This window comes from Tenrec ecaudatus, chromosome 5 (genome assembly GCF_050624435.1).
Source record: "Tenrec ecaudatus isolate mTenEca1 chromosome 5, mTenEca1.hap1, whole genome shotgun sequence".
Taxonomy (NCBI): Eukaryota; Metazoa; Chordata; class Mammalia; order Afrosoricida; family Tenrecidae; genus Tenrec; species Tenrec ecaudatus.
The window spans coordinates 7,836,753-7,852,684 of record NC_134534.1 but is presented as its reverse complement, the minus strand read 5'-3'; the positions used below and the strand labels follow the sequence as shown (position 1 = coordinate 7,852,684).

General features: G+C 54.7%; 2 protein-coding genes across 3 annotated transcripts in view; one reads left to right on the top strand and one right to left on the bottom strand.

The window, feature by feature from the left end:
• The window catches only part of TG (thyroglobulin), a 179,896-nt gene that overhangs the window by 118,770 nt on the left and 45,194 nt on the right, over positions 1-15,932 (top strand). The gene's annotated exons all lie outside the window — the stretch shown is intronic.
• Positions 1-15,932, bottom strand: part of SLA (Src like adaptor) — a 54,588-nt gene that overhangs the window by 9,901 nt on the left and 28,755 nt on the right. Inside the window, exons 2-4 of one of the 2 annotated variants that reach the window (XM_075549237.1) lie at positions 14,355-14,455; positions 2,029-2,128; positions 1,425-1,511 (exon numbers count right to left, since the gene is read on the bottom strand). In XM_075549237.1, the coding sequence (XP_075405352.1) occupies positions 1,425-1,511; positions 2,029-2,128; positions 14,355-14,455 (288 nt within the window). Of the gene's footprint in view, positions 1-1,424; positions 1,512-2,028; positions 2,129-14,354; positions 14,769-15,932 lie in introns of those variants that run through there. The other variant, XM_075549235.1, reaches the window with a different exon arrangement.

Sequence of the window (15,932 nt, the reverse complement as noted above, 5' to 3'; positions counted from 1 at the left end):
CCCCAGGAGAAAAATGAGGCTGTCGGCTCTTGCTGAGATTTACCGCCTTGGGCACCCCAAGTAGTAGGGTCTCCATGTGTGGGGTCAGCTCTTTGGCACTGGTTTGACTACTCTGGGCTCAGGCACCAGCTTCCTGGCTGCTGTGGTCCTGGTTTTCCCAGAGCATGACTCTCCATGGGGCTGCCATGTAGTACCAGACGCAGCCCAAGGCTACCGGCCAGTTCCGTGAGCCACGCCACCTCGGCATCTGCCCGGGCTGAGTTCATGTCTCGGCGTTGCACGTTGGTCACTCCCACACAATGTCCAACTTCTGCACGATGCTGCTGCACTCCTCGCAGACCGCGGCGCAGGGCCGACACCGTGCCCTATGCACCGGGGAGCCAGAACCCGCGTGTGAATGCGTTTGCCTCCATTGTGGGGTTGGGGAGCTGCACCTGCACCTACTGGGCAAGGTTAACCCTAATTGCAACCCCATGCTGCCGAGTGGAGCCGGAGGAGCCGGCGGGCATTGGCTGAGTGCTACCAGTGCTGCGATGCCTGCTGATATCCCAAGCAGCCAGACACATGCATCGTCCTGTCTCGTGCTCCAAGGAGCGTGCACTTAGGTCCTGTTTCTGGGTGTCGCAGGTTGTGCGTGTTGGCAGGGTGCACGCACCCCACTTTCCCGTCGCTCGCTGTTGGTGGGAAATACTTGAGTTTTCCGTGTCGGTCAGGTTTCCTTCTTACTCCGGCACTAACTTTCCTGGGTTTTCCCGGAATACCATTGTCGTAATGCTTGCGGGTTGGTCTGATCACTACAAGGTCAGCAGTTTGCAACCAACAGCCGCTCTGTGAGAGAAAGATCAGACTTTCTACCGCTGTGAAGAGTTTCTGTCTCAGAAACCCACAGGGGCAGATCTAGCCTGTCCTGTAGGGTCGCCATGAGTCGGCGTCGACTCAGTGGTGGGCACTTTTGAGTTACCATGCTGCATGAAGCTTCGTTTTGATACAGGAGTAAAGGGAGCTGATGTGGAGGATGCTATGCTGGGGGGCCCTTGGCAGTGGGGGACAGAGCCAAGGTCTGCCCCCAGGCAGGCAGACCCTAAGGTCATGAGAGCTCCCCTGTATCCTGTGGGGCATCTCCTAGGAGTTACTGGTTCATGCCTGGAACCCCTGTCTGAGCTGGAAGGTCCAGCTACCATCGCATTACTGATGGGCAAGTCGAGTCTCAGAAAGGGAGAGCATTAGACCCAGGCCTTTCCTCAGAAGAGTCTCAGGGAGGAATGGAGTTAGACCAAAGTCGCCCCTCTCTTACTGTGGGGCTGCGAGTGGGGACAGCCTCCTGGAGGCCCAGGGACCTCAGGCTGACATCCCCGTCTTTGCAATGCCATGAGCCCCCCAGCCAGCACCATCCTTTCCTGATGAGACTGGAGGGCTGTACTCACCCATGGTAGACTCTGGCCACACATACTGCAGGAATGTAGTTCTCTCGACCCGTGCTGAGCGAGACGGCCTTCCACCAACCTCCTTCACTGGAGGGACAGAGCAGATGGCGACGGAGCCAGGTCAGAAGGCAAAGCAAATAAGTGAGCATCCTTGTTGACAGATGGATCTTCTTGGTCATTAGAATGAACGGACAGGGGTGGGTGGGGTCATTCTTTAACGGGAGCTGTCATTGGCTATATGAAGTTTAGTCCTCAAGTAGACGAGGGGCCATTGAAAAATGTGTGGAAAAATTCCATTCTCCTTTTCCCTGGCCTATTATTATTATTATTACTATCATCCAATAGATATTCCCCTCCTGAGCTAGTTGGGGTGGGCGGTAAGGGCAGCAGGAAAAGCCGACTCCCGACCACAGAGAGAGCCGCGGGCCATGCTCTCCGCCCGGCAGTAGGGAGCCAGGGGAGGCTGTGGCACTGGCAGCATTAACGAATTGGGCCAGGGATCAGGGCCCCTGGGAATGGCACAGTTCAGACTACAGGCACACCACCCACCCCAGCCGAGCGCACCCTCTTCTGAGCACCCGAGAGTGTTGGAAAGAGGACTCACTCGGAGATGACGCGGAGCTTCTCGCCACACCGGAATATGGGCGGGCTGATGTCAGGAGCCGGGTAGTCACTCAGCACAGCCAGAAAGTCGCTGTCCAGGCCTGGGGACAGGGTGAGTGCTTACTCAAGGCGAAGGAGAAGGGGACCTCAGGGAGGTGGGGGGGTGAGCCTGGGATGACCCTGAGCTGGGGCCTGGCGAGTTTGTGAGATGAAGGTGTGTGACATCATCTCATGCAGGACGGTGTGTCGTAAGGCTACCCACACCCATGACATTGCCATGGGGGACGATGCCAGGTGCTTGCTCTAGGCCTGGTGCATCCTTCATCTATGAAGGCTTAGGCCGTGGAGGTGGAGGTGGTTGGTTCTGAACTCCTAGTGGCTTCCTGCATCCCCCAGATTCCCGCCAGCTTCACCTTTGTGGCTCTGCCTCAGCCCATTGTTGCAGCCACCGTGTCCATCCACCCCCTGGAAGGCCTTCCTCTTTTCTGCTGACCCTCCACTTGACCCAGCAGGATGCCCTTCTCTAGGCTCTGCTCCCTGCTGGTGACGTGTGGGTGGGCTCTGATGAGTGACATCTGAGCACCACCCCAGGCCTGAGAGGCGCTGACCCTGAGGCTCAGCAAAGCACAAATCAATCATGATAGGTCATGGGCTGGGGCGGGAGGGGAAATACTAAGTATTCTCCTCACTCGCTGCCATTTCGCAGAGGGAAGGCTGTGGTCTAGAGAGGAGAGGAGCCGTGGCAAGGTGTGCGTTTCCGCCACCAAGGAAAGCACCACGTTGTCACTTGCGGAGTGACTAGCCAGCATCCCGGGCGTTTGGTGCCCGGAACGCCAGGGTGCATCTTGGGAGAAATGGTAGGTCTTAAAATCAGCAAGCCCCATCTGCCAGGGATAGACCTTGGAGCCCCACATTCCATGTGAGGAGTCAGTGGATGGAGTCCTCTGGCAATTGCTATAATCCCTACATGCTCCTGGCTGGGACACCCCCGGGAGATCTGGAGAAATTCTAGCACTCAGAAAGGTGGTCTTGGGGGGCCCAAGGAGGCCCCTTTCTAGGTTCCAGACATTGGCATGCTGGGCTCTCAGGTGTCTACCCCAATCAGGACTCAGCAGGTTCAGGACACACTGAGTCACCAGCATAAGTAAGTACCAGAATGTGTCAGAAAAGCCAGTGGGGTTTGGGCAGATGGAGAAATGAATCGGAACCAAGTTATCACCGTGGGAAACTGAGTCACCCAGGAAGGCCTCAGGGGATGACGAGGTAGAATGGGGTGGGACAATTCAGCCCACCACAGCCTGGGCGGAAGCCTCTCCGTGCCCACTTCCCACCTGCCCAGTGACTAGACAGGGCCCAAGATGTGTGTGGGGACTGCAGTCAGAGGCCTGGCTTCTTATAAAGGGCAGATCCAGCTTCTTTAAGGCATGAAACCGAGGTACATTTGCAGGACCTCTTCCAGGCAGAGAAAAAAAAAAGAAAAAGAGGCCCAAACACCAACTATCAGCTTAAGTATAGGTTCTGGGGAGGGGCTGCAGCAGGAGGGGCCTCACCCCGTTCCTGGTCAGCCCAGCCGGGCACTGACGTCTGCAGTCCTGCAGTCTACCCAGCCGATTCCTGCTCCTCCCAACCCTGTCGTCCTGACGAAGGCCGGCTCCCACACTTACTCTTACAACCTCCTTTGACTCCATGAGAGGAGGCCCACCCTGGTGGCCCAGAAGGTTAAGTGCTGGGCTGTTCACAGAGGTTGGGGGTTGGAGCTTGCCAGAAAGAGGATGCTCTTTGGCTCCATAAAGATTACTCTCCGGGCCAGTTCTGCTCTGCCTGGCAGTCCGGTCGTGTCCCCGTGAGTCGGATTGAACCTGAGGACACTGTGTTGGGCAATGCTGAGTGAGAGCACTGGGCTGAATGACCTGGACAATGTCTTCATGGCGTGACGCTGCCCTTCCTGGCTAAGCGCAGCCCCACCCCTAACATAAAAGGTTTGTGAATGTGGTACCCCGTGCTGCAAGTCAGTGGGACAGGTTCCCTCCTCTGCCTAGATGCACCTACAGCCCCCTTCTCCTACAGCCCCACTCCCCACCCCTGCTCTCATCTCCCTCCAGACAACACAGCTCTCCTGCTGCACCTGCCCTGCACCCACACCGTCCCCCTGGAAGCTGGGACTGCAGGCGGCCACTCCATTCTCCCAGGGGAACGGCTCCCCACCTGGCTGTGGCTCTAGGAGCCCACCTGCTGCCCCTGTCCTGAGTGCCATCTCTGCCCCAGGCTTATCCTTCCCTGAGGTTGTTATTCCTGCGGCCACTCCCCTGGTAGAAGGGTGACCAGCCTGCAGCGGTAGCTGGGCCACCTGCATCGTAGAAGCGCCCCTAGCCCCACCTCAACAAATGTAAGGGTTTGAAGAAAAGCCCAGCATTTATCGTCTGTGACTATTAACTCACACGCACCACGTCCATCCTGGCTCATAGCCACCCTGCAGCTAGGTTTCTGGGGCTGTAAGTAGTTAAAGGAGCAGATAGCCTCCTCCTTCTCATGATCAGTGGATGGTAGGTTTGAACTGCCGGCCTCCTGGTTACCAGCCCAACCCAGAAAGCCATCAGCTTGGCTCCTTCTCCATGACAATAAGAAACCAAAAAGCAAACCCACTGCTACCCAGCCGATTCTGACTCCAAATTCCCATGGGAGCCAACTACCTCATCTTTCTCAGTTTCAGCCACCAACCTCTGTGTAGGAAGCCGAGAGCTTTAACCACTGCTCCACCAGGGCACCTGCTCTGACAGTAACAGAATCTTGAAGTAGATCGTCTGTAGAGGGGCTTGGGGTTCGGTGTCTGATCTCAGATTAAGACAGTATCTTTCATAACATCAAACACAAAACAGAAACAGATCGACACGCAAGCAAGCTCCCCCAAGCTCCCATCAAAGGGACGGTTGTTTCCTTGGGGAAAGGGGAGTCTTAGGTGATAGGGTGCTTTGAGCTCCTGATGTTCGACATCTGGAGGATGATACTTTGGTCATTTTTACAACTGCAGACATTGGTGAGATAATCTTCTCACTGGCCTTTGGCTTCACTCAACCCAGTGGACTTTGCTTGGTCATTTGCAAGGAGCTTTGTGCATCATGCAAGCCCCTTCATCACCGGTGGTAGGAAACAAGGGTCAGTCACTGGAATGTATTGAAGGGGGGCTGGGCTCATCATGGAGAGTGGTTATCAGATGTCATGGAGCCGGTTCCGACTTGCCACTCTGAGGTCAACTGAAGGAAAGGAAACACCGCCAGCTCCCGTGCCCCATCCTCTCGACTGTTCTTGTGCTTGAGCTCATTGCTGCAGCCGCTGTGTCCATCCATCTCGCTGAGGCCCCTGCTTCCTGCTGACCCTCTCTCTGCTTTACCAAGTATCGTAGAGAGGGCAGGCATCCTAAGCAAGGTCTCGTGCCTGGATCCCACCCAAGTGTTCTCTGAGCCTTGGTCCCACCCGTGAAAAAGATGCAGGTGGGCCGTGACAACTTGCTTGCAAAGGTCATGCCTGCGGTCAGGCTCTCCTGAGTGCCGCTGGTTGCTCAAAGGGGCCGTGGGGCCAGTTCTGCCTCACAGTAACAGAGCCCAGGCGGTCCTGCACCTCTCTCTCAAGCATGCTTGCATCTGAGCCCTTGGAGGCAGCCTCCTTGCCGATGCATCTTCTGGATGGCCTTCCTCTCTTTCGCTGCCTTTCTACATTGCCAAGCACGATGTCCTTCTCCAGGGACTGGTCTCTCCTGACAGCATGTCCACATAGATGAGACAAAGCCTCCCCATCCTTGCCTCTAAGGAGCCTTCTGGCTGTACTTCCCCCAAGACAGGTGTGCTTGGTCTTCTGGCAGCCTGTGGTACTCTCGATGTTTTAACCAGCACCACCTTTCAAATGCACCGATTCTTCTTCAGTCTTCCTTATTCACTGTCCACATCTCACAGGCATAGGAGGTGGTTGAAAATACCATGGCTGGGCTCAGGTGCACGTGAGTCCTCAACGTAACCTTTCCTCCTTGCCCTTCATCACTGAAGAGGTCTTGTGCCGCAGATTTACCTGATGCGGTGCGTGGGTTGGTCTCTTGACCGCTGCTTCCATGAGCATCGGTTGTGCATCCCAGCAAGACAAAATCCTTGACAGCTTCAATCTTGTCTCCATTATCATCATGTTACCTATTGGTCCAGAGCATTTCAGAATGAAATCGGATACGAACTGTTTACCCAGAGAAGCCGAGAAGTGGGGCGTTGTCTGTGGGCTTGCTTGGACCAGGAAATCTTGGGGAAGTCCAGGCCAGGCCAGGGGTGGTTCTCAGAAGAGTGCGAGCCAGCTCTGAACTCCTGCCTTCACCTGAAGGGCCCAGGGACTGGGGAAAGATTTATTTTTTAACTTATTTATGTTTGCTTGATTGCTTCAGATGTAACAATGGGAAGACTGACATCTGTCTCTGATGCTTGAATCAAACATTCGGGATATGATTGAGTCTGACTCTCTTTCTCTCTCTTTTTAAAAAAATTCAAACCAGGGTAGGGTGATCATCCCCCAACCGAAGACAATTCCGGGCAGCCAGCTTCCAAGTGTTTGGAAGACCCTCTGGCAGTGTAAATGTGGGAATGTCCTCCTTGTCCACAGAGTCCATTTGGTGAGAACCGAAGGTGAAGTTCAAAAGATCAAAGATTTGCTGAGAGCTCAAAACTCAAAACTGAGTCAGGCTGAACAAAATGTACAGGGAAATCAACCCCAAAAACCTAAAACAGGAAATAGAGTGCCCAAAGGAAGCCGAACCAGGCAGAACTTAGCAGCCACAACTCTCACTCAGTTCAAGCAGGACAGCCCCCGCCGCCGCCCCTCCACCCCCCACCACTTTGTTTTGCCTGAGTTCTTGGGACACTGAACATTCTCAGCCGATCCTATTTGTACCCCTGTAGGGCTTCCAGGCACCCTTTCTCCCCGCTGCCTTGCATCAAGCTACAGATGGGATTTTCCCACAGGAATGGCCCTGGGCCCAAGGCTGAGAGAGCTGCAGCGCCCTGTCCAGCAAGAGCACGAGGTTTGCCAAGCCCCAGCTGGTTCTCCTGGGCCTTTGGTATCAGCCTCCCCTCCTAGTTCACGCTTGATCCTTCACCGTTTGGGGCAAAGGCTTCCTCCAGAGAGGCAGGAGAGCAGGACAAGCAGCGGGTGCAGCTAGTGGATGAGGAACTTAAGAAGCCAATGACATTAGCAGCTGGTGTTGATGTCTTTTCAGTCAGACCCGAAGTCACGGCTTCCTGGGGGGAGCGAGTTTTCATCTCTGCTTCAGGAAACACGCACACAGCTTCGCAGAGACGCAGAGCTGGGCAGACTGGCCTGCGAGATCTTAGCTGTCAGTGGCTGGTCACAGTCACGGTCACGGTGAGCCACGGCTGGGAAAGGGCTGTCTTGTGGACGATATAAAAGGAGACACAATGGCCCCGCAGTCTTTGCTCCCACTGCCTTGGTGTTCCCATCTGTGAAATGCGGCAGATTGTCACCAAGTGGCTCGAGGCGCTCTTAGCTGCCACTGAGCAGAGACAGAGAACACAGTCCAAACCAATCTCATCAGCTTCTTTGACTAGGATTTCCAGCTGGGACACACACTGCTCTTATTGCCCCTCCTACATCCTCCTCACCATCCCCACCACCTCCTCATCCACAGTGCGCAGCCGCTCCTTCTGAGCCAGACACTGCTCTGCAGGTTCAAAACCACCAGCCGCTCAGAGGGAGAAAGATGAGGCTCCCCAGGCCCATAAAGCGCTAAGCCTCAGAAACCAGGGCCATTTCTATCCTGTCCTACCTGGTCGCTATGAGTGGGAATTCACGCGGTCACGGTGACTGCAATCATTCTGATTAGAAATGACTCAATTGCAGTGGGTTAGGTTTAGTACTGGTTTTGTTGACATTAATTCGTGGTGTTCAACCAGGTGGAAATAACCTCTTTGGGTTCTGAGCAAAGACCATGTTTGTGTACATGACGTGCCCGTGTCAATAGTTCAAATCGATGTAAGGGAGCTAACCTGTGAGAGGGTTGTGGGGCTTGTCAGCAGTGTATTACACATCAGCGATTTTCCTAAACGTTCTCAGTGGCACCGCGAGGCCATTTATGGGGCAAGCGTGCAGACTGCTCTTGTCCTTCCTCACACCTAAGCGCTCCTTGCAACTGCTGACTCCGTCACTCTGTTCCTCACCTACTAGAAGCACCAGGCTCCCTGTTCTGGCCCCTGGGAAGCAGCCCTGCTTTGGCCCGAGGGCCGCCGCGGGTCAAAATGGACTGAAGGCATTGGGGCAATTTGGGATTACTTGACATAGTACCAAGGAGCTCTGGTGGCACCTTGGGTTAGGGAGTGGGCTGCCAACTTCAAAGTTTTCAGTTCAAACGCACCAGTCTGCTCCCCTAAAGATTTACCGTCTGGTAAACCCTACGGAGAAGTTCTGTGTCATCCTGAGTTGCAATTGACTCAATCTCAAGGGCTTGGGTTTAGTATTGGTTATGTTTATATCAATTCATGTTTTGCAACCAAGTAGAATGGTCTCGTTTTTAAGCAGTGCAAACTAGCCTGGTGGGCTAGTTAGATTCTTTTATGATAGAGAAACATACCACATTCCCTGTTAGTGAGTCAATTCTGACTCATGATGACCCTGTTAAGTATATGGTTATGTGAAAGTTGCCTGACAATCATATTCTCACACCAGTGTGGCACATGACACAGACATACGAGATGAGACCTTCGCCTTACAGATCTGACCTGGGTCCCTGGCCCTGGAGTCTGGGGTCCTTGAGGATGTCCATGTTAAAATCTGGTGAGGGCACTCCCTACCCCTCTAGAGAGACCATGCCCTCTTAGAACCATGAGGCTTCAGGGAAACTTGTCTCTTCCAAGTATTGAATGTGGTGGCCCTCAGTGGATACGCTAGAGCCAGGCCCAAAGCACCACTGATGAGCTCTGTGATCTTAGACAAGGAATCTAACCTCTCCGACTCTCAACAAGAAAGTGGCTGTGCTGACAGCCATGAGAATTAAGGGCTCACATTACGAGTGGATTTTAGTTTGAATTTAATTGTAAACCTTGATCTAAGAACAATTAGTTCTTACAGGGTAGGCTTGCTCAATACTTGCCCTCATGAGGCGATCACAGAAGATAAAAGGTTCTATAGAAGAGTGAGATGAAGAAATAAGATGGTATCCCAGCTATCCGAAAAAATGGCCTTTTGGGATCTTAAAGGCTTATTTTTAAACAAGCAGCCATCTAAGTGAGGCATCAGCTAAGTCCGTATGGAAGGAGCACAAGCACCCAGGCGATCCCAGGCTTATCATAATACATTCCAAGATCTGGGGAGGGAATTGTAGTAGAGCTTAAACTCTGAGTACCTGGTCTGCGGAAGGCTATGGATGCTAGCAGGAGCCATAGTGGTGTAGTGGTTATGTGACCCAAAAGTTCAGCAGTTCAAAACCACCGGCCGCCCCTCAGGAAAAAAAGATGGAGCTTTCTACTCCCATAAAGAGTTCCAGTCTCAGAAGCTCACAGGGAAGCTATCCCCCTGCCCTATAAGGTCACTATGAGTTGACCTTGACTTGACGCCAGTGAGCTTGATTTTATGGATGGCAGTGGAAACCTTTGCTGGGTCCCCACTCAGATCAAGCCTCCTTTGAATTCCTTTGGATCATGAACCCGGGGTGTGAGTAGTCGTCTGGCCCTCAGACAGACTTAGATTGCAAAGTGAGTTGCTGCAGATATTGTTAGGCAAAGATTTCACATATTCTCATTGGTTTTCTTTTTTGACTCCTTTTTAATTTATTCGAGTTTCTATTGTCTGGTTTTCTGTTTTATTGCTGCTGTTGTTGTCTTTGGTATGCTTTTCTTTGTATGCGATCCAGGAGGGGTAGATCCATAGGGACAGAAACCAGATGAACAATCCCTGAGGATTTTGCCAAGGGAGCTTGGGGGCTAATGAGGAGCTCGTCATAAGGGGTTCGAGGTGCAGAGCGTGTCTCAGACTGATTGTGGTGACGATTGCATACGACTCTGTGTCATATATTTGAACCTTTGATTCTGTGAGTTGCTTAGAGCCGCGTCTGACACACGGTACCTGCCTGACAGACATGCAACCCCCAAGGCCAGGGGCCGCCTTGGACCCTTCGTCCCCTTCTTAGATCCTGGGGTGAGAGGGACAGCGTGTGTGGCCCCAGGTCATGAGTGCCAAGTTCCTAATGAGGACACCGAGCCATCAGGTGGGGCACCAGCTGCCACCTTTTCTCTTTACACATGACTCTGTGCTGTCAGAGGCTGACCTAGAGCTGGCTCTGTGGTCTGCAAGATAGGGGGCTTCAGGGGAGCAGGAGGGCTTTGGAATCTCTGGGGTAAGCCTTCTGCTGTGACCAGCCAATGACCCCCAGGGGGGGAGTCTCGTGTCCATCCATCTCTTCCACTGGGCTGTTGGTCTTTTCTTGTGGAGCTGTTGATGTGTTCTGTGGATTTTAGAAATTATTCTCTTGCCAGAAAGGTCGTTGCTCCCCTCCCCCCAACTGTCCCCCAGCCTGCAGGTGCTCTGTCTTGTGATGTAGGTGGTCTTCGGGCAGCTCCCTGAGAAGTTCCAGGCTGGGCCTTGGGCCTCCCCAGCCCCATCTTCCTCCCCCGGCTCAGTGCCTCTTTCCACGGAGGCAGTGGGTCTGTCGGAATGTTTCCACCCTCCCCAGGCCTGACACGAAGGAACTTGTACAGCTGCTGCACTGGCTTGACCACATCTGTGGGCCTCTCTCTTTTGGGAGGGGACAGGAGGGTGGAAACTGAGGCGGGGCGGGGAGAGAGATCACAGGGAGAGCCCAGTCCGCTCCTGGGATGGAACAACAGGGAATTCCCGGAGGCGTGTTCAGCTCCTTCCTGACCCCCCCCCCCCAGGGGAGGGGTGCAAACTGGGGTGAAAGGAACTGTTGGGTGATTGAAAAAGTCTACTTTGCAGCTGTAGACAGACAGACACAGCTGATTGCAATCAAAGAACCCCAAGTGGAATGTTTTTTAAAAATAGTTTCACACCCACAGGTAACTGGGGTGCGGGGGCTAGTGCCGGGACGGGAAGAGGAGGGACCGTACCTGGAGTTCAGTCAGGTTCCTTCGCATCTGTCACCTGCCCCATGTCTGCCAAATGCTGCCGGCTCTGTGGGTTTGGTGGCTCGAACCAACAAAGCACCAAGCCTGTCACCGGTCAGATGGACTGCTGGTGTCCTGTGGGGTGTCAGCGCTGGACCTCGCCCCACAGAGCTTCAGGGGCTGGTTTCTAAGAGGTGCGCTGCCAGGCCTTCCTTCCTAGGCACTCCTGGATGGGTTGGAACCACTCACCTTTGGACTAGCAGCCAAGTGTATTACCCATTTGCACCTTCCCTAGGAACTAGGCAAGGCGCCCTGGCGGTGCTGTTCAGGTAAAGCATTAGATGGGTAACTCAAGGTTGGCGCTTCAAACCCACCAGCCGTCTCGAGGGAGAAACATGAGACTGTCTGCTCCTGGGGAGGTAGTCTGTGTGTCAGAACCAACTCGCTGGCACCAGAGTCATCAGGAGTGTCCCGGGAAGCTTAGTGTAGGGGCACTCTGTACATAGGCCTTCCCTCTCCTGGCTGGTGGACGAATGATCTGGAATCCCAGAAGCATGGTTGTCTCAACAGCCATCAGTCAGTCATCTGTGGGTCCCTGGGAAGCCAGGAGTCTGTGGGTCTTTGTATCCTCAGTTATGGGTGGCCAGGTCAGCGGCCTCCCCCAGAGCCCCCTGGCCTACAACGGCCAGCTATCCCCAGTGGCCGAGAACCTGCAACTGCCTTGTTCCTTGAAATCCTGGGCCCGTTGTGGTATGCAGAGGGGAGTGTGCAGACAGGCCTCCTCCCCGCTTTCTCAGAGAGGTGTCAGAGAGAAGAGGAACTGGAATGGGTGGGGGCTGAGGGCGAGGGGGGACTTGGCAGGGGTGGGGAGGAGGGAAGCCCACCCACACTTGATGTGGTTACCTACACCAAGCCCTGGGCTTGACCTGGGGAATTCTTTAACACTGAGGGTGGAGGGCTGGGGAGACCCCTCTGCCTGCTCCTTCAAGGTGACCCCCCCCACACACACACATAGTGGAAAAAGAGAAACTCGTTTCAGATGATTTGCATGGGAAGCACACAGGCAAATGAGCCTACCCATGAGGGCTGATGTTTTCATGGCGTTTGCTCAAGCATGCCCCCCCACCATCACCCAAGTCTGAGAACTGACATGGCCAGGCTGCCTGACCCTGTGCAAACAGGGAGCTCCCAGGGATGCTGGAGGGTGGAGGTTGGAGGCCACACCGAGGGTTCTCAGAAGAGCAGTCTGGTGGTCCCTGAACCCCAGAGGCTCTGACCGGAGCTAGTGTGGAGAAGGTGGGGACGGCCAGGCTCGCTCCCAAGGCGGCGTCAGACAGGGGCACGCTTCCTCGCAGTCCCAGCTGCCCCTGCTCTGAGCTCTCCCCAGGAGGGCAAGGCCTCCTCTCAGCCAGAAGTGGACACGACCCCCATCACCTCGGGGTGGCCTTCAGCCTGGGCTCCGGGGAAGAGTTCCTCGGGTATTCTGCCCTTGGGTTTGGGCATGTGAACGAGAGCTGCTGGCACGTCTGGATCCGAGGCCTCTCATGGGGGCAGGGCGTGGACACTCTCCCCAGGGCAGAGTCTAGGGCCTCGGTCTTGGAAGAAGTGAGAAGTTTCCTTTCTAAGGGGCTGCAGGATGAGCCTGGCTCTATCCTGTCTCACATCAGCCCAGGGCCTGGCAGACACATCAGGGCTGTGGAGAGCAGCCCCCGATGCCCATGAGGTAAGGAGGGAGGCGGGAGTGCTTCCCACAGTGGACACCGGTGGACATCTGACCCGACTGCCCACCACTCCTATCCTCCCAGAGGGCCCTCCCACCCACCTGCCACTTGGCTGACTAGCAAGCGGGAAAAGTTGCTCGAAGGGACTGAGATCCAGTAGCCTGTGCTTCGGCTCTGGCCACTCCTGTCCCCTTCATCACAGCTGAAGGCCTGGCTTCTTCTATTCGCTGGTCACCCCGCAGGACAGGACCAAACTCACTGCCCCCAGTCGATTCTGAGGTGCCCGGGCCTTATGGGACAGGGTAGAACTGCCCCTGTGGGTTTTTGAGAGGAAAGTCCCATCTTTCTTCCTGGGAGCCACAGTGATTTTGAACTGCTGACCTTTTGATTAGCAGCCCAAGACGTAGCCATAGGTCTCCTCTGTGGCACCGTGTACCCTCTCGAATGCTGGGCCCATGGCCCATCCATGCTTCTCCGGAGCCTCGTGGGAGAGGGTCTGTCCCAGTGAGAAGGCTCTCTCCCGTCTCCCTGTGTCCCAGGTAATTTGGTATCACATTTCCCCGGATGGATGCTGGCAGGGCCTGGTCCCAAGAGGCTCGGTCCTGAGATTAGACGGGCCTGGGGTGGGATGCTAACAGCCACTGGCAGAGTGTCTGGGTCTCAGATCGCCTGACTGCCAAGCAAAGGGATTAAACTGTGAACCTTTAAGATCCATCCCTAAAAGCCAAGGACCTGGCCTCCTTCGAGGGCACTACCCTCAACAGAAAGTAAGTGGACAAGACATCACATTGGTTCAGGGTTTCCTTTCACGTGGTTCCTGGAGGCAGCGGTCAAGAGATCAAAGGACGCATGGGTGGGGCAAACGTGCTGCCCAAGTCCTCTTTAAAACGCTGAGAAGCAAAGAAGTCCCTTTGAGGACTAAAGTGCGCCCGACCCAAGTCCTGGTATTTTCAATCATCTCATTCGCATGTGAACATTGAGCACTGAATAAGGAAGACGCAAGAATCAATGCATTTGAATTAAGGAATCGGCAAAGAAGGACCGAAAGTACCGTGGACCGCCAAAGGAACACACGAATATGTCTTGGGAGAAGTACACCAGGATGTTCCTGAGAAGGGAGCTACAGTGGGACCTCTTCCCACAAATGGCGTGTTATCAGGAGGGACCAGCCCTTGGAGAGGGGCACCGTGCTTAGTAAGGGAGAGGGTCCTCAACAAAGAAATACTTCAAGAAACGGGCTGATACAGTGGCCTCCACAAGGAGCTCGGGCGCAACGACACTCGTTGGAGTGGTGCAGGACCAGGGGGTGCTTTGCGCTGCTTTACGCAGGGTCGCTACAAATCGGAACTGAGCCAGTAGTGGTCGCCACCACTGCCACCAGCAGCGTCCAGTTCCTGTGACCATTCAGTGATGAACAAAGTTAACTATCCTTTCAATCAGAGGGACAAGTATCCGTCACACTGCCAGCCTGGGACAGAGCATCACACCAAAGAAGGGGGACTCACCTTCTGGGCAGGGCAGGGGTCTCTCGGGCGGGGCAGGCTCGGACTTCATGCTGTTGCCCATTTCGCTGTCTCCCCGCCGGGCAGTCGGGGCCGCTGGCAGCCTAGAGTGCAGGATACAGGAGCGGAAATTGAGCCAAGCTCTCAGCCCCGCGCGCACACCGCGACCCAGTTTAGAACGCATCGTGCACCATCTTCGGCCAGCCTGCTCTGGGGCGGCTGGCTTGTGGAGATGAGGCTGGGGGTGCTGGCTGCGCGTGCACAGCACAAGTGCTTTTATCGGGACGGCGGGGGGAAACCGCACAGAAGGAAGTTGCTAGCAAGAGCTGTTGGTGGCAAAAGTTTCCATTCCTCCGTGCCCAAGCTCAGCAAGCAAGCAGGGGTGGGGGCAGGGTGGTGGAGGGACGGGGGTGGGGTGACTCTCAGCTGTCTCTCATCTCCCAGAATGAGGAATCCAGAGTCCCCAACCCTCGGGCTAGGCACTGGACTACTAACCGTGAGGCCAGTGGTTTAGAAAGTCACTGTCTGTCCAAGGGAGAAAAGTTGAGGCTGTCTAGTCCTGGAAAGACTGTCCACCTCAGAGACCCTGGGGGGGGGGGGGGCAGCAGCTCTAGCCTGTTCTGTGGGGTCGCTGTAATTCAGGGAAACCCAGGTAGCAGTGGGTTGTTGGTAAAGGGATGGGGGGAGGGCACTTTCTGTTACTTGTGTTGGAGTTTTCCAACTGCTCTGTGGTGGAAAAGGAAATCTTCAGGACCACCTCAGGCATCTGCAGGAGACGTTATATACAACCCAAGTCCCTGGGTGGCTCATGGGCTTAAGCGCTTGGCTATTAAGCAGAAGCTTGGCAATTTGAGTGAACTCCAAGGGGCTGCTGAAGAAAGGCCTGGCCACCTGTGAACGCATATCCATCAACATCCCTGTGGAGCCCAGCTCTACGCTGACCCCAAGGTTACCGGGCAAAACTCTGGCTAGCGCACCCTAGACTCAGGTTACTTGGGATCTTGGTAAAATGCCTGCACCATGAACCCCATTTTACAGAACCCCATTTAATAGAAACCGAGTCTTGAAGAGGGTGAGGGACTTGTCCAAGGTCATCTGTCCAGTTTCACTGGCCCTGGGATTCGCAGTCCTGATGCTAACTAATTCACCCCCTGGGTCGTGCCATAGGGTGAGGGGGCGAGCTCAGAGACTAGGCCACGTGGCCCTGACAGGTTCGAAGACCTTGGCAAGCTATTGCCCCTTTGCTGCCTTTCCTGGGGAAACAAAGAGGAGCTTGTTGGGTGGGGGCTGCAACCATGAGCCTAGGTGGAGTATATAAGTTACTCAGCATGAGGCTTCGACCCACTAACCCTGGGGGCTCAATGGGATTCACATGTCAGTCAGCAATTTGAATCTACCAGCTGCTGTGCTGGAGAAAGACTAGGCTTTCTATTCCCATGAGGACTTACAGCCTCAGAAGTCCCCAGGGGCAGTTCCTTTGTCCTAGAGGGTCGCTGTGAGCTGGAATTGCCTGGAGGGCAGGGAGCTTGGCTACTGGCAGTGAGTTTCCCGGTCTGTGCGAGAGGGAAGGAGCTCCGATTA